Source organism: Macrobrachium nipponense, chromosome 46, assembly GCF_015104395.2.
Source record: "Macrobrachium nipponense isolate FS-2020 chromosome 46, ASM1510439v2, whole genome shotgun sequence".
NCBI lineage: Eukaryota > Metazoa > Arthropoda > Malacostraca > Decapoda > Palaemonidae > Macrobrachium > Macrobrachium nipponense.
The window spans coordinates 32,329,129-32,351,571 of NC_061106.1; the positions used below are offsets into that span (position 1 = coordinate 32,329,129).

The 22,443-nt window shown below is 34.0% G+C and overlaps 1 protein-coding gene across 14 annotated transcripts in view; it reads left to right on the forward strand.

Moving 5' to 3' along the window:
* The window catches only part of LOC135214883 (dystrophin-like), a 1,767,410-nt gene that overhangs the window by 353,694 nt on the left and 1,391,273 nt on the right, over positions 1 to 22,443 (forward strand). For 12 of the 14 annotated variants that reach the window (XM_064249322.1, XM_064249323.1, XM_064249325.1 and 9 more), the window contains 13 exons: positions 3,820 to 7,851; positions 8,579 to 8,692; positions 9,043 to 9,165; positions 11,854 to 12,024; positions 14,211 to 14,345; positions 14,631 to 14,840; positions 15,021 to 15,167; positions 16,656 to 16,799; positions 17,070 to 17,269; positions 17,925 to 18,068; positions 18,208 to 18,355; positions 20,170 to 20,283; positions 21,221 to 21,490. In XM_064249322.1, the coding sequence (XP_064105392.1) occupies positions 3,820 to 7,851; positions 8,579 to 8,692; positions 9,043 to 9,165; positions 11,854 to 12,024; positions 14,211 to 14,345; positions 14,631 to 14,840; positions 15,021 to 15,167; positions 16,656 to 16,799; positions 17,070 to 17,269; positions 17,925 to 18,068; positions 18,208 to 18,355; positions 20,170 to 20,283; positions 21,221 to 21,490 (5,952 nt within the window). The remainder of the gene's footprint in view (positions 1 to 3,819; positions 7,852 to 8,578; positions 8,693 to 9,042; positions 9,166 to 11,853; positions 12,025 to 14,210; positions 14,346 to 14,630; positions 14,841 to 15,020; positions 15,168 to 16,655; positions 16,800 to 17,069; positions 17,270 to 17,924; positions 18,069 to 18,207; positions 18,356 to 20,169; positions 20,284 to 21,220; positions 21,491 to 22,443) is intronic. The other 2 variants (XM_064249318.1, XM_064249329.1) reach the window with 1 other exon arrangement.

Below are 22,443 nucleotides of genomic sequence, written 5' to 3' on the forward strand. Positions count from 1 at the left end.
TTTATTTCCCTCTTCTGCTCCAATCATTGTGAAGCATAGGCTCCAGGAAGAGACCTCAGTGTAATGCAGTGGTTTGTATGTGTGAAACCTAAATTTTATGTGAAAAATGTTAATTGTTTTTAAAAAATAAACAGTTGGCTTAGAGAGCTGGATAGCTACTTAATCTGGAAGGCCAAGTAGATATTGGCTCTCCAATTGGATTGATATTGTTAGATAAGAAGTTACAAGGCCTACTGCATCATGTTGCCCGTCTACTTGAGGATGTCGAATCCCTTAAGTCTGCCTCTAATCCAAGGAAAATTGTAACATGTAGGGGTTAATGCCTTGATAAATATTCAAGAGGAAAAAATGTGTAAAATGGTGATACACAAGGATAAAAAAATGGGATGAGGTGATATGTGAAAGTTAGTAAGATACATGACTGCCTTGTCTGCAGCCACTAAGGATGAGAGACACGGTTCTAATATTTTATTTTCGGTCGTAAAGAATTTGTTTCTACAGAGGAAAACCTATTGTTTATAGCTGTTATTTGTGTACAGAGAAGGTATCCATGGCCTCACTAGGGCCTCAATAAACAGACCAACTAATATCAAGAATTCTCTCATAGCTGGTCTTTGTTGAAATAGTGTCATTACTATTGTTACAGTGATGGAACATAATGGACTCAGGACAAGTAGGTTCTTTATCCTTCTGAAAGTTGCTGTGCAGAAGATCACAATTCTCCCTTCTTTCTTAGATGTGGGAACAGTGTATATTTGGGAGGGCTGGCCTTCATGAATCCATTACTGTTAGATATTTACGTGGGTAGGAACCAATTCGTTGCTTAGCAACAGGACCAGCTTATTGTGGAATCCAAGCCACATTATATCAAGAAATGAATTTCTAATCACCAGAAATAAATTCCTACTGAACCAATGAACCTAAAGGGCTAGTCTAAACTGAGCCCCATCATTATTTGGGATGGCTTCCAGGGACATGCTGCAAACCTTGCCTGTCCACACAATTTTTTTTTCAGCTGAATAATACAAGTATCAGCTAATGGGCCATTATGCAAACCAGCCAACATCATATCAGGAATTTATACAATTATCTTGAATATCATTGTTAAAGATATTAATATCAATATGTACACCTCATTTATTTATTATTTGCTGATGATTCCCATGTCTCAACCTCATCGCTCGTTGGGAAAATGTGAACAGTTTACAAATGAACTAGATTGTCTTGGTTATCCATGGATTCAAAGGTACAAGACAACCTATGATGTGGATGACTTTCAGCACATATACTGGTAAGAGATCAAGAAATGTCAGTCATTATTTTGATCCAGAAATTACAAATTTTTAAATCAATTAGTATTTTTCATAGCTAACAAACCTTTGGTCTTAACATTAGGATATTTTCCAAGCGCAGCTGGTAACCTGTTATTACAATCAGAGATTGTAAGCAAGGAATCTGTGAGATCTGGCAACGCCTGCGCATACCCTATGAATTATTTTGAAGTCATCATCTCTGTTGACTGAACATGGCCTATCCAAATTGTCAAAATTGTACCAAACTGCAAACTGTCAGTCTGCATGGATACTACTGAGAACTTAAAAAAAAGATATCAGCACTGCTGTCTTAGGATGATGTTTGCTATATTAAATATACATAGACTATTGCACCCAAGTATGGTCCTCATACCCAGTTAACTGTGGTTAGATAGTTTGACCAGAGGGCATACTATGTGATTTCACAAGTAGATGCATTCCCTCTGTGGTAGACTGAAGGCAACAAAATTAAGCACAGTAGTGTCCAGCCGTATTTGTGAAAAATATAAAAGTCTACACATAACAAAATAACAAAAAGATTTTGTTGCAAACCTACCAACACTCCCATTAAAACGGGAACCCTTGCTCTTCAATTTCATCAGTCCTAGAACTTGGTATAGGTACCCTCTGTATCAACCTTCTGTTTCATAAACTAGCCAGGATTGCACATATACTGTCATTTGCTCTGACAGCCTCTAGCCAAGGGAATTGTCTTTCTCAGTTGGTTGTATATGTACTTTTATATATTGGTTGGCCAATGTTAGTATGGCTAACCATGATTAGTTTTATACTGGTTGGCCCAAGTCAGTTTGACCAAAGTTGTTTTGAGCAGTCATTACTGGTGTATACATATTCTTTCCTGGAAATTGTCCGTTGGCCTCCTGTGACAGTGCATAATTAAAACAAGCTTGCCTAAGTCCCCATCTCTGATCCTATTGTGTTATTTTATAAGGAAAAATTAAAACAGATGTCCTGAGGGCAATGCAACATTATAGTATATTTACAATTATTGAATGATTATTAATAATGCAGGTTTGGTAGGGGCAAGTGTACTACTGAGCATTAATGTTTTCCATCCACATGTGAGAAAGAAAACTGAAGTCCTATGTTTCCCAGAGTTTCGTAGACAGGATTTTAGCTCATTCTATTTCTTTTTGACATCTCAAAGTACATAAGTATTATTTTAATCCTTGATCATGTAGGAGGAAGGGTAAAACAGTCACTAAAATTTAAAATGGGAATAAGGATGGTTAGCTATGGTGACAGTCAGTTTCAAATGAACTAAGACTATATTTTGAAATCTAAAAAGATGTCTACCAGTTTCTGATTTTGAAATATTAAAATTTTATATCTGAAAAAGATCCTATTGTACTTTTTAAGGTAATATTAAGTTTATTGAGTTGTATAATACAGTAGATATAATTTTTTTGAAAAATTGTATATTGAGAATACATATTCTCTTCATTTTGTGTTGTATAGCATACAGTATTTGTCTTTCAGATAATTTCCCTTTATTTAGTACTGTAAATGATAATCAAGGTATTTGTAAAGCTATGTTTTCTATATACAGTTCATTCACTTTTGTGTTTATAACCAAAACATGTTTATAAAAAGCAGTTTGATCAAAAGTAGATTGCTATTTTGAAAAGCTTAGATATTTTGGCATATATACGTACTAGCATTTTTGCAGTTTTGAGTGTTACACTGTACTGTATTGTGGAAACTTGTTAAATTTTAGGAATAATCTTGATGACAAAGATATATGTAAACAACTCATTTTTTAAGTTTTTCACATCTGTTTAGAATACTAAACAAGCCAGAGAAGCTGGAGTCTTTACACTTTTGAAATTTGCTCTATTTATTTTAAAAATGTATACTATCATCATAACTGGATAATTTCTTTGTCAGATGGAGCCCATGAACTTTAGGTTAATGACACTGATAGTACTTGTAATTGCCAGATGTAAAGTGATGATTAATATTTGATCATTTACAATATTAAAGGTATATTATGCTCTGAAAATTTGAAAGAAATAAAGAAAACCCAACAAAAGGGATTAATTTGAGGTACTTATTATGTACATGTTATAACTTATGTAATTGTTATGATTAAAAAGGAGTTTTTTATGTAAACATAAATGCATGTCATTAATTTCAATATGGATTAAAGTGCTATACAGCTTGCCATTATATATGTCTAAAAAGTATGCATATAAAATCTTGAGAGTGAAGTAGAAATCACATTCTATTGTACAGTACTGTATTTCATGGTCTGTTTAGGCTTTCAGTTTTAATGATCATGTAATTTATATCTAGAGGGCTACAGATTTAGTTAGTTTGAAGCTGTGTTGGCTACTTCAATGGCCATATGTTCAGAGACATACTTAGTTTGTTGTCTTGTTCTTTCACTCTTCCATGCAAATAATTCTTGTATCATCTCTATGATTTTCGTTCTGATATGCTTTTACTATGCAATAAAAGTATTTATACTATGCAATGTTTGCAGGTTAAATGTGAAGAATGTGATGGCTCATTGAACTATGTATCTCTGAAAGAGGCTGACGATGAGGTTTCTCATGATAAGGTTAACACAGGAAAAGTTTTGCAAGGGAAAGAACAAGCTATAATTCCTAATGTAAAAGAAACTGGTACAGCATCATGTATCATTATTGGTTCAGATGTTGGAATAAAGAAGAGGAAAAGGTTTGCAAAAATTTATGAAGAAGGAGATGGTACCATTCTAACAGAAGTGACCAAAGGAGATAACATTCAGAAGAGAATGGTTTCTGAAGAAAAGAAACCACATTTTGCTCGCCAGCCTTTTGAATCTAAATCCAGTCATGGAGCAGTAGCCAAGGAAACTTTGATAACTCCAGATAGTATAGAAAAAGCTCTACTTAGGAAAGGGGTTATGGAGAGGAGAGAGGTCTGTGACAACTGGGAACTGAGTAGCTCTTCTTCAAGCATATCCCAGAGTAAAAGAGAATCATCTACTGAGGGATCAGTTGATTTTGGATCTGAAACCCGTGGCACCCTGTCTGGAGATTGGGATGATGCTCCTGTAATCACGGATGTAAATACTGCTGAAGAAATGCATAAAATCCAAGAAGGTAACATGGAAGTAATTGATGAGTTAGAAGAAAGTGATGTACGGTTCAGCTTTTTAAGCTCTAATAGCATTGACACAGATAGAGATGAGATTTTTACTAATGAAATGGAGTTAGAGACTCCTATGGAAGGAGAAGGGATTGACTCCTCATCCTCGGATGAAAGTGATTCTGCGGGGGAACCGTCGACAACAAGGATATCTGCTGCAACAATATATGAACAGGCCGTTATACAGGCTTTAGAAGGTTCTGATGAGAATAAGTTGGGTAAAAAAGATGACCAGGAGGGCTCATTAATAGTTGATAATGAAACTTCTCTTTTAAAAGCGGCTGTTGAGATTAGGGAAGCAGAAAGGGATTCCTCCTTTCTTTCTGAAAGAAAGTCAAGTGACTTACAAACCGGCATGGATAGTCAAGATGATTCAAATGCTAAAATTGTGAGTACGCAGGATACCCAAAATGTTAAAGAAATAACAGATTCTAAAGGTACATTTAAAGAAACTGCATCATCAACTGTCCTTCCTCAAAAGGATGATGTAGTTGAGATTGTGTATGAAGTTGTTACTGTCACTCGCTCAAAAGTTGTTGCAGTTCCTGAAATGGCTACTATTTTACATTTACCTGATGAGTCTGATCTATCGGAAGAAACTGATGTTTCTGAAGAACAGAAAGATTATTTAGTACCTTTAGAAGTAAAGGAACAAACTTATGAAGTTGTTGCACCAGAGCAATGTTCAGCACAAGATGGTGGTCAGATGGGAACTAGATTAATATCGTCAAGCTTAGTAAGCAAGAATAAAGACTGTTCTCTAGCAGACAAACCTAAAAGTGCTAAATTTATAGAAGGTGAGAACCTTCCTTATCAAACACAGCACAGAAAGGCAGATGAGGTCAAAGGAAAACAAAGTAATGTAGGCCATACATGTGATCAGGAACAGTTTAATATAGGTCACACTGATACATCATATCCATTAGGTAAACCTCAGTATTCTGGGAGTGTTCAAGAAGAAAAGAATGTGTTTGAAAAAACAGGTGAAAGTTCTTTAGGCCCCTCATTGATTACAGATATCATTTGTCTTGATGTTACTGATGAAACTAAAGAAGCTTCAGGAAATTTTGAAATAGCAGGTAATTTTAAAGGAAATATTGATGAAGAAAAAGATAGTTTTAACAGTTTAGAAGGACTGTTACCTTTACCACATGAAGCCACTGCTGAGGAATTGAATACAGAAATGTATCAGACTGAAGATAATAAAGAAATTAGCCAATTAACTAGATCAGTTATTAGAGCGCAAGAAAATATGAACAAATTAGGAACTGCAAATATTGATGAAACACATAAAATCAGTAGTACTGATGAAGAGGCTTTAAAGAAAGAAAATTGCAGGAAGTTGTCTGTAACCAGTAGCAGTTCATCTAACAGTAGTTTTGAAATGGTAGACAATGAAATAGAGGTTGACCTTGAAGATCAGTTGTCATTACATGAATCTTATAGTGAACCGAGAATTGAAGGAAAAGAAAATATTTCAGGAAATGGCTCAGAAAGTGATGAAGGTCTTGATACTTTAGAGGAACCTGATACATTTGAATTACAAAAAGGTCTAGGGCCTACTTGCATACCTTTGGATGTGAAACTTGAGAGACATGTAAGCATTGACAGCTCAGTTTCAACATTGTCTGAAGCTGAGACTGTTATTCATGTGCCAATTGGAAGTCTTTCTCAGGCTGATACTGAAACTACTTCGGTAAAAGATGATAGTCAAATAGGTGTCAAAGCTGTAAAAAGGGGTGATGTAAATGAATCCCTAATAAGGTCAGTTTCAGAAGAATTAATAACAAAGACAAGTGACCCTGAGAATGAGTTGCTTTCTAAAGATGAGTCGGCTGATGACAAGGAAGCTGTACTTGAGGAAACCCCACTTCAGACTGGAATTGATAATAAGGAGGCTACTGCAGCAGTGGCAAAGACAGATGCTGCATCATCTGAAGATTATGTTACAATCATGAAAGAGAAGTCATTGAAAGGCGAGGTGGATCAAGCATTTGTTTGCGCTACCATATCTCCCATAGAAGATGATATCTCACCAGATAATGAAGATAGTGATAGTTCTCCTTTTGAGATATTGGACAATAAGCAGTCTGTTAACAAAAGATATGTGGTTTATGATTCTAGTAAATCAAAGCTTAGCCCCTCTAAGCTACTCACATCAAATACTACTTACCAGTCAGAGAGTAGTAGACAACCTGCCCACAATAAGGTTGAAAAATCAGTCAAGGACAATGAAAGTTTCGACAGTATGAGCATAGGGAGATCAGATGTGGCATATCCAAGTCTTGATATGGAAAGCGCTGTAAATACCAGTGTAACTGTTGGAGATATAGGACAGCACATATCTGATACTGATGATGGTGATGGCTGGATTAACATTGGAATTTTTACTCAAGATAAAAGCAGAGAAAAACAAGTAAGTGTAGATGTTGCACAAGTTATTCAAAGAACAGAAGTGAGTGAAGAGCAAGAAGTGTCCATATCTATTCCAGATATCCATTTGGAAGATTCCAAAGGTGAAAGTTCAGCATCATCTGATAATGAAATTGATTATAAAGTCATAGAAGTTACTGAGAGAAAAGGTTTTGATGAAGAGCACTCTGATTTCTTCATTGACTCCAGGAATAGTGCAGGAAAAACAAAGGAATTTGAAACTGCATCTAAAAGTCGTTGTACATTGAAGGAACCTCATGAAGATCTTGGAAGAAATGACACTAAAGAGTCATTGGAAGGTAAGACCAAAAAACCAAATCCCTTATGCCTTATAGATTCTACACTTGAAGATGATGGGAAACCAGAGACAGTATATGATAATAAATTGAATAAAGAGAATGACCAAGAAGAGGAAATGACCCACAGCAAGTGTGTTTTGAAAGATATGGATTATGTTGTTGTGGATGATTGTGCTGAGCTAAAGGTTGAAGAACATAAGTTAAACAAGGGAAAAGAAAGTTCAAGTTCATGTGATACATCGAATTCAACTGGATCTAGCCCATATTATGATGCTTCAGGAGAAATGGTTGAATCATTGGGTTCTGATGAAGTATCCTCCTCTATGGAAGTGCTACATTCATCAGCAGAAATATTAGATATGCCAATGGCATCATGGACATCCAGTGTTGATTTTGAATCACCAAATCATGAAGAGCCAAATGAAGTATGTGATCATGGACCAGCACCTCCTAGAGAAAAAAAGAAAAGTAGATCTCTTTGGAATGAGCAAGAACATGCTGCTCCATCCCGCTTCAGCACCATCAGTGCCTGTACAGATGCAAGTGAGGAAGTCATTTTCAGTGAAACAGAAGGAGAAGAACTTCCTTATGAGGATACAACTGATGATGATCTGACTCTTGAGGAAGAAGCTATTAAAGAACTGGCAGAGGTAAGATTCAAGAAGTCACACAGAGAAAAAAAAAAATCTACTGAGGAACTACTGAGCTCTGCTTTGGGACTGGTATCAATCATTGTCACATCATATCAAAGGTTCATTTGTGGAAGTTGGTTCATGCCTGAAGCTAAAGACAGGGCAGTTACTAACAGAAGAATTCCATCCACATTTCCATATACTTTATGGCTTGCAGAGCATGGCACAATATTTTCAAACTTCACTATGCTCTCTTATTTTGTATATATGTATTAATGCTTTTGTATTGATAATGTATTTTTTCCATGAATGCTTGAGGTATGTAAGCAGACTATTTAGTCCTTGTAAATGGATATTCATATTGTATCTAATGTGAACTAGATGCATGGTGAAAAAGTTTATGTTTTAACAGATGTTTTATTTGCTGTAACACTGCTGGGAAATAAGCATGAATAATCTTTTTATCTTTTGTTTATTAACTAATGGTGCTGGTTAATTTTCTTCTTAAACTAAGAGAAATGTGGTATTTAACAAATGTTATGTCAGGCCCAAGCCTTATAGGCCTTATGTTTGTTATGTAGAAAGAGTTGAGTTAACAAACAGTTATGCTATTGTAGACTACTATGCATTTGTCTGATATTTGGAAAGTTTTATACAGTATTTGCTCTATGAAATAGAAATTAATTTTGATAATCTGGTGGTAATTTATATATTACTTTTGTTCTAATTCAAGATCTATTTACAGAAGCACAAAGAAGCCTTGCCATCTACAACACAAGCTTTCCAGACAGTTACTACATCAGAGACTGTTTTTGCTACAAGAAGTTATGTGAAAGAGACTACTAAAAAACAACCAGAGGTACAAGAGATGAATGTTATTTTGGTTAAATACTATGAAGTAAAATTTTGTTTGACTCTTTTTTGCTGTAATTCTTCTTATTGGTTCAGTAGTTCTGATTTTCAAGCACGTTTTCCAATAGGGAAGGTTGAGAAATAAGCAATAGTATAAAGGCAGAAAAGGAAGATTCTTTTTTGATTTATGTTTAAATTCATATATAGTTCCATAAGTAAAAAGTATTCCTGTGTTTTGAAAAGCAGGGAACAGTTGATTTTTTAAAGCACTTTGTATAAAATTTGCATATTGCACTAGGATGTGATCTCATACAAAGTGATACATTATGTATAGTGTAACATGATGTTTCCTTATAGGCTGGAAAGGGTGACGATGAAGGGTATCTGACCGAAGTCTCAAGGTTGGCAGAAAAGATTGGTGAACTCAGGAATAAAACTAAAGTTACCCCATCATATGAAGAAGCATTGGAAAAGGCCGAGGTAAACACCTTGATTACTGTTTTTACTATTTATGAACTTAGGACATTTGTAAGTGAACAACTCGTTTAAATGGCATCATGTTTGAAATAGAAAAAAACTGGTTTTGATGTAGGAAAAACCTATTTTTAGTAGTAGTGTTGAGTCCTGGCTGTGTGAAATTTTATTTCTTAATTGCCATGCTATTCAGATTAATCTTCTATAAAATAATTTGTTTAAATAACCCAAGCTACTGTTTTATATGGCTTAGGTTAATGCTTCTGGTATAATCTACGTTAAGCTAGGAGGGTTCTCAATTAACCCATTCTAAGCCACTGCTTATTCTGCTTATTTAAAAGCTAAGGAAAGAAACTACTATACAGAAAATAATTCACTTAAAATCTGGTTTTCTGTTTTATGTAGCCATGACTACCCTTTTTTCTGCTACTCAGCCATGCTGTTTCTAAGCTAACTGCAGGATATTCCATTAAAAAGGGATTCCCAATTAATCTGGTTAGGCTACTGCCTGTTCTAAGCTTATATCACTTTTGAGGTTATAGGGCACATAAGACATTACTAGTATGTAGCTTTATAGATAAGCTACCTGGTATTTTTATTGAGCCTAAAATACTATTTTTTATATATAATCCTAGGCTTATCTGTTCTTTCTTAGCCTAGTATAGGGTACTATTACCTAATCCAGGTTATTATAGATCTCATTTAAATGTATAGGCTATATAAAACTGAAACTTTCTTATACGCCAGCTTATGATTAGGCTTGTATTTTTGTCTAACCTAGGTTGTTTATATCCAATCCTAGATCTTATTTGGTCCACTATATAAAATAGTTACCCAAAAATGTTAGCTAGGCTATCACTTACTCTGATCTAGGATACTGCCTAATGTGGATGCTTTAATTCACACTTACGGATATGGATTATGTAAAATACAATTATCTTAGTATGTATGTAGTCTTAAAGCTAGGCTACTGTCTCATCTGGTACTGGTTACTATTTTCGTCTAGTCCTAGGTTACGTGGTCTAGGCTAATGATTTAGTCGAATAATGGGATATTTAGTAGAAGTTTATCACATAAGTTAATATAAGGTACTGCCTAGTACTGGATTATTTAGATCATGCTTAAGATTACAGTACAAGCTATATTAAGGGAAAAAACTTTCGCCCGTTTATCAAATCTAGGGTCCTCGATGTAAAACTAGCTGTCCAGGACCTTAAAAGGGTATGTCCTAAAAGGTTTTTCATACTTTAATTTAAGTTACTACCTAATGCAGGTTATTTAACCCTTAAGGCCCAGGTTTAAAAAAACATATGCAGCCCCCCAGACCGTGTAAACTTTGAGGTCACCCTATTTAAGAAAAAAACAATGTGGAAAGAGGAAGATATGCAAATGCACATGGTGTAAGAAGAAAAATTTAACATTTTTACCAAGTTATACATGTTTTTCTATTAATTAGTTTTATTTTATTTTGTAAAATTATAATTACAGCTCATGCATATCATAACAGATAACTAAAATCAGTAACAAATTCTAAGCATGTATATTTGTTGTAAAATGTTTACTAGATTTTCTGTGGCATACATGGTTTTTCTAATATTTCTTTTTTCATGATTTTCTAATATTTCTTTGCAAATTTACAATTTTAGCTGATATACTACCATAAAAAATAAGACCTAATACCAACAGCAATCCATTGGTGTAGTACTTATGAGCAAATAAATAGAAAGATGTCATGGAGCATGACCTTACCCCTTGAAGTCCAGAACATGAGTAACCCCATGAGATGCCCATTTGGCTAAAGGGAACTGAGAGTTCAGTTGCCCATTGACATAATGGAAACTGCCGCTTGATCTAGCCAAATCATCTCATGTAGGCTACCGCCTAGGTATTGTAGACATTGTATCTTGACAGATTTATCTAAATTATTAATAATAAATTGTGGAACATTTCTTTAGTTAAAACTTATAGACAGAATGACAAATTCTTCAAATTTTGCACTTTTCATAAATAGCAAACAGTGAATTCTTCAAATTTTGCACTTTTCATAAATAGCAAAAACAGGGAAAGCACATGAGAAAGCACTGACCATGTGCTCACAAAACAAAGGTCAGTTTAGGTGTTTCCGTAATCCTCAATGAATTGAAGCGATTTTTTGCAAGGAGCACTGGCTTGACCTATACACTTTACGCTGACTAGAGAGGTACTACGTAATTGGTTCTTGGTCTATTACCGGTCAGGTTGTAAACAAGATGGCTGACGTGCATGCGCAATAGTCACTTCTTCCAGGTTTTGACATTGGGAAAAACTGAGTTTAGCCTCGCTGAAGATGAGAGAAAGTGCACTCTTGACTCTTTGAGTCCATTACTCCATGACGTGTCTTAATGCTTATCATTACTACATAAGACCTGCTACAAGACTTGGCTAAAAGATATTTTTAGTGCAGAGCACATAATATTTACTTTGCATGTAAAAATTAAAACAAAATGCTTTCTCATAGTGTAACACCATGATTAGGGCAGTGCTTTGGTCTTCTCAAGGCTTGTTTTGTGTTCCATCTAATTAAATAGAAACAAGTAAATGCAGTAGGCAATGCAAAATCCCTTGGATCATAAAAAGCAGTAGTAATAATATAAATAGTTTTATTTTTCATTAGCCTCTGTTTGTTTTTTTATTTGTACTGTATTTCTTTTATAGACCTTGGAACAGGAAGTAGCTGAGCTGGAGCCTGACATAGCTACCATCATATCAAGAGGTGATACTTTGACCCTTACAACACATATGGTGGATGTTCATAAGGCAAATGTTATTCGCACTGCCGTGAATGACCTTCGAAACCACTGGTCTGCTTTGAAAAGTGAGACTGAGGTAAGCTAACCCATGGAAAACTTACATAATATTGTAAGCTTTCTTTTGAATGAAGTAAGGGGATTTTCATAATGCTACCAAATATGAGTTTATGACTTTTGGAATGATCATCCAAAATGTACAGTAATTCATTCAAGGGGAAAAATGGAATACTACAGCAGCTGTAGGCAAGCCTTTATCTTCTTGAGAGCATTTGCAACTATTAATGAATTAAAAGTACTGTACTGCATCATTTGACACATCATCACGTGTCATTTTGTGTATCAGTTTTAATTGGCTGAGACTGGTACGTCATCTGAACAGTAACATATGCTAGAAGGTGCATAAGCAAGTGAGCACTTGTGTCTTTTGTACACTCTTGTGCTATTGGCGTATATGCACGTATCAGTTGTTCCTACATGAATACAAACCCTCGACATATGGGATTAACTTTCAGCGAGCTGGAAATCTGGCCATTAAACCGTTTGCAAGGTGGTTATGGTAACAGTCACTGAAGGTAGGGGCGGAAGTACCGCCCTCCTACTTGGAGTGCGCTCATATCTATGCAGTTTTAATTTTGGCTCAGTCTCGATGAGATGTGCATTCCTCTTCTGTCCTGCTGTTCGGCTTTCTCCTCTGTGTTTGGAAATTATTTTATATTGTGTACTATATTGATATATTGAAATATTTCATCATATTTTTCTGTCTCTATAATGATATATGATTCACTTATATAATTTTAATTTGTTTTGTGTACAGTCAACCCTTGCCTGTTCATGGTTCTGGATTTGCGGACTCACCGATTCATGGATTTTTCTATAAAACATACATACACATTATTCGCGGAAAATTCGCCTTTTTGCTGTATTTTTTCCTGAGAAATATTCACAAATTACTGTACATATTTTCATATACTAATTCTCATGACTAAATGTGCTTTTTGTGATAGAACTATTAAAACTCAGGTAGTATAAGCATTTTAAGAGTTTTTTTTTTTTTTTTTTTTTTTTTGCATTTGAACTATCAGTATAGGGCAGTTCTAAGCATTTTTAGAGGGGTTTTAAGCATTTGCGGATTTTAGCTGTTTGCGGGGGCTGGGGTTGTGGTACACATCTTCCGAGTACTGTGAATACTGAGAAGGTATTACAGTGGAATTTTAGCAGATGTTGAAAGACTTGATAAAAAAGGAAAGGCTTCTTTTGAATCAGATCTATAATGCTGATGTAATTGATGTACTGTTCCTTGCCCACTAACATCTTGACTGATGAGAAAAAAAAGAATTTACCCAGTAGAAAGCATTTATCACCAATGCTTGTTTGCTCTATGTGCAATGCCTCTGGTAGCCATCATTGCCAACCAGTCATAGTTGGGCATGCAAAGCAACAACTTGCCATGCTTGCATTGGTGAATCAATCTGCAAAAGTTTGGTTCATCCTCAAAGATCATATGTGATTGGTTCCATATTCACATCCATAAGACTTTTCATCAGACATTGGTCCTTGGAATTACTAGTCAGGTGGAGGCTTTGCTTCCTATGAACAATATTTCTGGACATCCTACCACAGCCTAGTTTGATGGTGATGAAGGTCGTATTAGGGTCATGTCCTTAATTTTGTGTATATTGACAGACACCAACACTTTAGATATTATGAGACTGAATTTGTAACATTTTCTGCTAATAGTAAAGAAAATGTCAGTTCCAACAACATCTGTCAGGAGTACAAGAACAGTAGTCCAGGTAAAAAATAAAAACCTTGACTAAACCCAGACACATGTACTACACAATTGATGGTGATCTCCATCTGGAGTTTAGGCATCAATTACCTTCATTCTAGTTAAGTTTTTCAACTCAAGTAAATGCAAGTTGGTGCAGAATTTTTATGAACACCTGCAGAGTTTTGAATGCTTTTTTGCTACTAAGATATAAACAGCTTACTTTTCAGGGTTGCTCTCTCCTCTTACCCCTAGCAGTCTGTACACATATTTAAAGAATGAAAAACTAAGAATTTTCAGCATGTGAGGCACTGGGTTCCCACTGTTGGAGGTGTTGTTCCCTGTCTCCTAACACCATTCCATACTTCCAACAGATGTTTAGCACTCAGTTTTTCCTCCTAAATTATCATTATAACATAAGTCAAAGTAAGAGGTGTGGGGCTCTGAAACAAAAATGAGTTTACTCTAAATTGTTCCTATTCTCTTTAATACAGGGGGTAAAGGCAAATGCAGAAAAAGTTAATGAAGAGGTTAATGCTGTATCCAAAAAGGCAGATGATATTGTTAACTGGATTAATGATGTCTCCAAGAGACTTCATCTTGTTAACAATGATGAGAGTCAACTCCAGGTAATGATAATAAATGCATAGTGTTTGTTTTGAATAATTTAACTTCCGGTTGTGTTTATTTGAAAGTATCATGAAAAACATTTAAGTTAGTGTTTTACAAATTCTTTCTTGTTGCTTTTTCTTTGATTTGTTGGCTTCTGGTATCCATATGATTTATTTGTTGTAATAGCATAATGACATTCTGTATACATACTATACTTTACATACAATCAGGCCTATAATGACTGCAGTATTATATGAATTTGTGTCACTGTTTTGGGATTAAACATTTTTTTACAACTACAGGCTCTTGAAAAGGAGATGTCAAAAAAGAAAGAAGAGCTAGATGATCTCAATAACAGTGGAGCTCTTCTGAAGAAGTACAAATACAACCACATCCAACCCATCTTAACATTGTTGAATACACGATGGACTGAAATAAATATGCAATTCAGGCAGTATCGCAAGGTTTCACTTGAAAAGAAGACAATTGTGTCTTCATCGAAAGTGGAAGCTGTAAGTATTGAGGAAATGCATGAATGATTGTATTATGATTCGTAGCTCAGATGTTGATAGATGAGAGAAACTTTTAAGAAATTTGCTCATTTTATGTATATTTTTTCTAGAAATTAGATATTTAGTTTGGCAATTTACCATAACTAAATTTATGTTGTTCATATTAAAATATCTTTTTAGCAAGTGGAAACAACAAATGTACCAGATTTTGTTGCAAGTGTCAATCGTCTTAGAGAAGCCATATCTGCAATATCTCGTCAACTAAGCACAAACAAGTTGGCTGGCAATCATTATGATAACCTCAAAGGACAAGAAGACGAGCTTAAGGTAATATATAAATGAATGATATATTCTTCAAATCTTAAAATGTTAGTGGTAAATTTGTAACTAATTTGTATTTTTCATAACTAACAAACCTGAGGTCTTAACAGGTAAAGGCCCACCTCGAACCACCCCTCTAGCAGTCTAAACTGGGTTAGAAATATAACTGGTGGGTCACAGGATGCCAAGGGCATTCTGGGTATACATGCCCTGTGACCTGTATAGAATGCCCAATATGTCCCTGGATCTCCAAGTGTTTTAATTTTTAATTTATACCGCGTTTTCCAGCTTTGGCGTAGTAAATCCTAATGTTAAGACCGAAGGTTTGTTAGTTATGAAAAATACAAATTAGTTACAAATTTGTCATTTAATCTGGATGATGAGTTAACTGTTTCTATTACATACAATTGATATGGAATTGATTCTAAATGCAATTTGCAAATTTTAAACCGTAATATCCTTATAGATGTGATGCAGGAAGTCAGAGAAAAGCAGATAAACAGTTGAAGGGTTGTGGAATAATAAAATGAGTGTGGAATGGTTGATGTTTGTGGATGGTACAGTACTGATTGGAGATGGTGTAGAAAAATTGCATTAACTAATTGGAGATTTAGAAGTGTTTTCAAGAGAAAAAAAGTAAAAAGTGAAAAAAAAGTTGGAAGAATGATATGCATAGGAATTGAGAGTAAATATAATGGATTAGATTAAGTAAGGGAAGAGGTGTAGCAAGAAAGGAAGCAGGGTGTGGTCATATGCTTTGTAAGACTTGGACTGACTGTAGAGGCTGAACTGGAAAGCTATCAAATGATTGTTGAGCCAATTTTCTTCGTGGAATTAATGTATGGATGCCGAATGAGAGTGAAAGAAAAATTTTAAGTTGTTGAGATGAATACTCTGTTTAGTGTGTATGGCATAAGAAAAATTGAAAAGATGGGTAATTTGGAAAACACTGATTTAATGAAAATTTTGTGAAGTTAACAGGATAGATAGCCACGTTTTGAGATGGTAAGGTCATGGGGAAGAATGGATTGAAATCTTTGGGAAAAGAATAAGTGAGTAGTATGTATTAGTAAGGAAGAGGAGGAGAGGAGGGCCTAGAAATTACAGCGTAGATCAAGCAAAAGAGGCACACCGGGAATCCTTAATAACTGGGAATAGTGAGAGGGCATGCAATTTGGAGGTGAATAGAACAGTGTGTCTAGGGATAGGAAGCACTTCTGATTTTTACAGGTCTTTGAAGTAGCTTATCTTTTGGAAGTTTTCTGCATGGTGGTTATTCATTTTTCAGCACCAGTGTGAATATGATAGTTACTATTGTGATCTTCCCTAGTACCTCCTCCTGTTAATGGAAATGGTTTAATGTTGAAAAAATATAATTAAAATTATGAGCTCTAATGGTTGTGATGTCTTTACTTTATAAGTCTTGGAGGTAATACTTTGTATAGCAAGTATTTGCAGTTTAGAGACTAATTGAAATATTTTCTTACTTTTCAGTCTATAAAAAGAGGAATAGAGACTTTGAAACCTAGGGTGGATGGTCTGGAAGAAGAACGAAATGCTACCATAAAGAATGTTTCACCTGTTCAGTCTGAGCAAGTGCGACGTGTAATGGATAAACTCCGAGAAGAATGGGCTCAAGTTAGACAGTTTCTTTTCTTTCTTTTTTCCTTTGGGAATATTTTTCACAGGGTCTTTCAGTCTGTGTCAGAAAATTTTGATCCTGACATGTGCCTGGATAATAGTGTGCCAAGACCAATGTAGTATACAGTGTGAAGTTTTTTCCAGTCTGAATATAACATGAATATTAGCGAACAAGTCAGTTTTGACTTGAACTGTGTCAGTTCTAGTTTTCATTGTTCTACTGTCAAACATGAATTATGTTTGATCATTTTATATCCATATTTCCAGGTTAATCGTGGCTACACAGAGCGTCATTCACATTGGTTACAGTGTTCTGAAAATTGGAGAACATTGCAGAAGACCATAGATGAGTTTAGTGTCTGGCTTACTAGTATTGAAGAAAAAGTCCAGACTACTGCTAGTCAATCTTTGCCTGAAGCTAAAATTACTCAAAAAGAATTAGAAAAACAAGTTACTCTGAAACACAGGTAAAATTATTGGTCATGTAATGTATTCTTCCATTCATAAATGCTTTGTCAACATTTACAGAATCTTTTAAAAATTATTAAAGAATATTTCCTAGAATAGTTTCCCACCAATAAATTTCTTAATTCATATCAAGTACGTACATATATATATATATATATATATTATATATATATATATATATATATATATATATATATATATATATATATATATATATATATATATATATATATGTGTGTGTGTGTGTGTGTGTGTGTATGCATATATATATATATATATATATATATATAATCCATAAATTAATAATATATTAATATATATAATTTATACACATTATAATATATATATAATAATTTTACCATATTCTTTTTATATATATATATATATTATATATATATATTTTAATATATATATATTAATATATATATATATATAATTTTATAAATTTTCCTTTTTTTAAATTTGGTTATAATATGTAGTGGCATTGTACCATTTGATTTACTTATGTTTTCATGATCAGAGTTTTTAGTCAGAATGGTTGAATTACTGTACAGTTATTTTGTCAACAGTTCTGTGGACAATGTTATAAATTGCTGAAAATGAAGGGTTTTGATTATTTTGGTAATGTCTTTATATTTTGTTACTTTTTTCCAGACCTAGTCAAACTCTACAGTCAACCTGCAAGGAAATTACTGATGCTATTAATCCAGATGAAGGTAAACGGCTTCAAGAACGTGTAGATTCTCTTATGAAAAGATGGCGTTCGCTTTTATTGGACCTAGCTGCACGAAGAGAGAAGTAAGTTCTTCATATTTATAAGGTTTTGCTAGAGAGATATTAATTACAACTTTACCAAGTTTTTAAAAATTTGTATTTTGTAATATTTCATTATTCAGTTTTATCAAGAATTATTGCTTACTCATACTTTTTATTTAAGAATTGCTGGAGAGGAAGGAAGTAAAGAAGGCTCAAATGTGGAATATGAGGCATTGGTGACATGGGTAGATCAAGCTCAAGCATTAATGGATGCTCCTGTCAATGTAACAGATGAGGCATCATTATCAGCTCATACAACTATGGTTCAGGTATGTTAGTGATATTCATTCCACTGAGAAAACTTTGTTTTTAAAAGATGTGGAGCAATTGGCTTGACTATGTTTAAGCAGATATTATATACAAGGTGAAGGCTGTAGTTGATGTAGATATGTTTTGACTTACTATGTTCAGGTGCAACTTATGACAATCTGCATTGACAACAATAGCAGAGTAATACACAAAAATAAGAAATAAAAATTATAATAATTTACAAAACGTTGTGTAGCTGGCAGCACTTATGAGTAGCATTCCCAGAGATGCATGTAAAGCAGACCTCACACTATCAAAATTTATATCCAGCATGGCAAGTGATCATACAATTAAACAATTTAAGAACAAATGGCTAGGGTAGAAGGATTGACTAAGTTTGATACACGGCCATTTATAATGTTTACACCAAAGATCTCTGACTCATAATGACATTTAATTGTACACAGCTGCATTCTGGAGCAGTTCATGATCAAACATGTTTGATAGTTTGTGACCTGCCTAACAGGCATGTACATGCATGCATATTCTGCTTTCATTTCTCTCTTGCTCTGCACTCTGTCTTATGGTCGTATTAGTCTCAAGAACAGTAGGTGTTAATTACGCTTCTTTTGCTTTTTACAATGTTTTTAAGCCACATTGTGTTGACAGAAGGTGCACTTTCATTGTCGACAATTTGGCCAGCCAAAAAGTCAAGAAAGGATATCAGCTTGGAATTAAAACTGAATATGATTAGTAATCAGAATGAAGGAGGAAACAAAAAAAACAATAGCATGTGACCTAGAACTTCCATATTCAACAATGTCAACAATTCTTAAGGATTGAGAATGCATGTGTGAACCTGGGATAAGGTTTTGCTTTATTGAACTACTGTAATTATGAAGACCAGATTAAAAGACAAGCACCATTAAGCCTTATTGCCATCAAGGCAAAGGCTAGAAGTCTGTTTCACGTCCTTAAGGAATGTGCAGGTGATGACTATGATGACTATCAACAAAAATTCATTGCAAATACTGGATGACTCAAATGTTCAAAAGATTCAGTTTGCATAATGTTTGGGTAACTGGAGAGGTAGTGAGAAAGTTTGTCAATAGTTTTGATGAATTCATAAAAAGAAAAGGATCGAAGATTAAAACATTTTCCATGCAAAAACTGAGTTTATAACCATTCTTAAAATAAACTTAAGAAAGACTCCTGAGTAAATGCAAAAACGTAAACATCATCAAACACATGCTCTACACATAATACACAAACATCAGGAAAACTTTTTGTAACATTATGACCAAGCTGAAATTGGTTGAGAACAAACTTGAGATCAGGAACAGTAAAGTACTTTCCAATATATATTGTGTTGCAATATTCATCAGTCAACAGAAATAAGGTTAAACTGATTTTATTATGGGGACTTTTACCACTGGCTTACCATCTTCCTGCTTTAATTGCTACTTAGCATTTCTAAATCAATAGTTATCACTTTGCATACGCTCAAATTCTTAGAAGAAATTCTACATTTCATAGGTAGACAATTATGTTTGTTCTTAAAATGATACCCTTCCATTTTCCTCTAGTGACCAGTTGCTTTGTGCTCAGTACTTATGACAGGAATATAAAATGCAGTGCTAAACTGTGTCTGACCTTTTGAAACTGTTGAAAAAGCATTTACAAGATAGTGGTTTTCATGTATGAAGCAAAGATTGTTTTATGTATTTTATCCTAATGAAAAGTTTAATTTAAAAATTTGTTTGTAACTGTACACAGTAATGAATTTATATTGTGGCATTGTGATAATTATATGGAGTCTTCTCTTTGCTTTCAGAATCATCTCATTGAAATAACTACCAAGCAAAATTTGCTGAAGAAGTTGAAAGATTCAAAGTCAAAAACCCTAACCCCATCACAAATAACGTTGTTAGAAACAAATATGTCAAAGGTAAGTTTGGAATGAGCTAAGATTTTATCTCACAAGGGTTTGAACAGAGGATTTCCAGTAGTTATATAGATGGTTGAAGATAATCTAAAATAAGTCTTTTGAGAGAGAGAGAGAGAGAGAGAGAGAGAGAGAGAGAGAGAGAGAGAGAGAGAGAGAGAGAGAGAGAGAGAGAGAGAGAGAGAGAGATACACATGATAGGAATAAGTTGCTCCTGTTTCAAACAGCAGTTCATGGAGATGGGACTGTGTTACTGTCTTTATATTGCCATAATTCAATGTGTTATAACTTTTAATTTATATGATTGGTAAAGTTCAACTTTTGTTTTACATAATGTATATTTTGATGTCAATGATTAACTGCATGCTTATGATCATTGTAATTTCAAGTCATTGACTACATCCATAATCTCATTTTACATTGTATTAGTCATAATCCATAGCTTCATTGCATTCAGTGTTATGTCATTAAGGATATGTCATTGGTTTAGTAATTTTCAGGTTACTAATTGGAAATGTGTTGGATAACCATGCTGTATTGTCTTTACATTCTGATTTTGGCTTATCTTTTTATATGGCTTATATCCAATGAGGAAATCATAAGTTTTATAATGTAAATAGTTATTAAAATAAATTATAAATGACTTCATCTTTGCTGGCAAAAGTTTTAGAAGCATTGACAAAAATGTAAATTACTCAATAACGTATCTTGATAAGTACATGAATATAAAAAGAAAAAAAATCAGAATGATGACAAGTTCAATGCTCAATCTGATATTAAAAAAAGTGTTTTGTGAATCCACAGTAACTTATTTTTAGCATATTGTCAATGATGTGAATTAAATTACAAAACAAAGGGTTTCATGACTAAAATTGATATTGTAATGGAATGAGTACTTTTTAATCAGATTTTAAGTTGTTTTATTCTTCTCATTTTATAGGTTGTCAAATCGTTACCAGAATATAAGAACATGATGGATACAAAGTTGGGTGTAATCAAGACACTGGTTACTGATGTTGAAGATTTGTATAAGTGGACGGAGGAGATGAGAGTTAAGACAGCGCTGCACAACTTAACAGAGGAGGAAATAAAAATGATGAAAATTACCCTTCATGAAAAGGAGGTTTTGTATGAAAATCTGGATTCCACCTACTGGGTTTTAGCTCAAGATGCTGAAAGCAAGGGACTCACTGTGGCTGTTGGATTGAAAGTGAGTACATTTCCTTACCATTGCATGCATTATCTCATCACAGTTTTTAAGAACTTTGTTTTTTCAACCATTAATTTGCCAAGGAAGGCATATATCTGGGCCAGGGTGGGTGGTAGTATTAATCTTTCTTTCTTTACCATAATGCATACTGTACTTTATTTTTTTTATTCATTTATTGGGCTAATGGCAGAATTGCACATAGGGTCTCCCTCCAGAAAAGTGTATGCTTTAAACACTGATACTTATAGGTAAACTTCTCAACAGTATAATCTATCAGTATACCAAACCACTTCTTGTCAGTCATTTGGTCTCTTAAACGAACTGGCATCTTTTATTGTATGTACTCACCCTGCTAGTTTCTAAATGCAATTAATTATTCCTGCCATAAATTGCCTCCTTTGCCAGTGTATTGCACTTTGTCATTTGTTGAGCCTTCCATATTACATATGAATACTACACAGAATTATAAATACTTCAGGTCAGATTTAGAATGTCATAAAAGGAGACAAAGTTTAACTAAACCAAAAGTAAGAAGATATAATGATCTAGCAAAAAACCTATGTACAAAACTATAGCCCAGAAAAGTAACCAAATACACTATACTGTAAGCATATAGCAGATGATATAGAATAAACAGTGTACAAGAAAAAATATCCAAACAGATTATATAAAAATACAATGAAAAATATTAGTATTAAAAACCTTTCTTTATATGATGTACAATCACAATAAAAGGTTCAGAAAATTAACTAAAACAAATTGAATATTTAGAAGAAAACCTGAATGTTTCTGAATGTCAAGATGATAAGAAAAGGCCATCAGAAAGAACTCATTAATGTAAGAAAAAATACTAATGACCATAATGAAAGCAACCCATCAAAATACTTACCACAGTAAAAATCCATAGAAAAAACAAGACATGGGGATGTAATCCATGCTCTCTTGAAATCTAC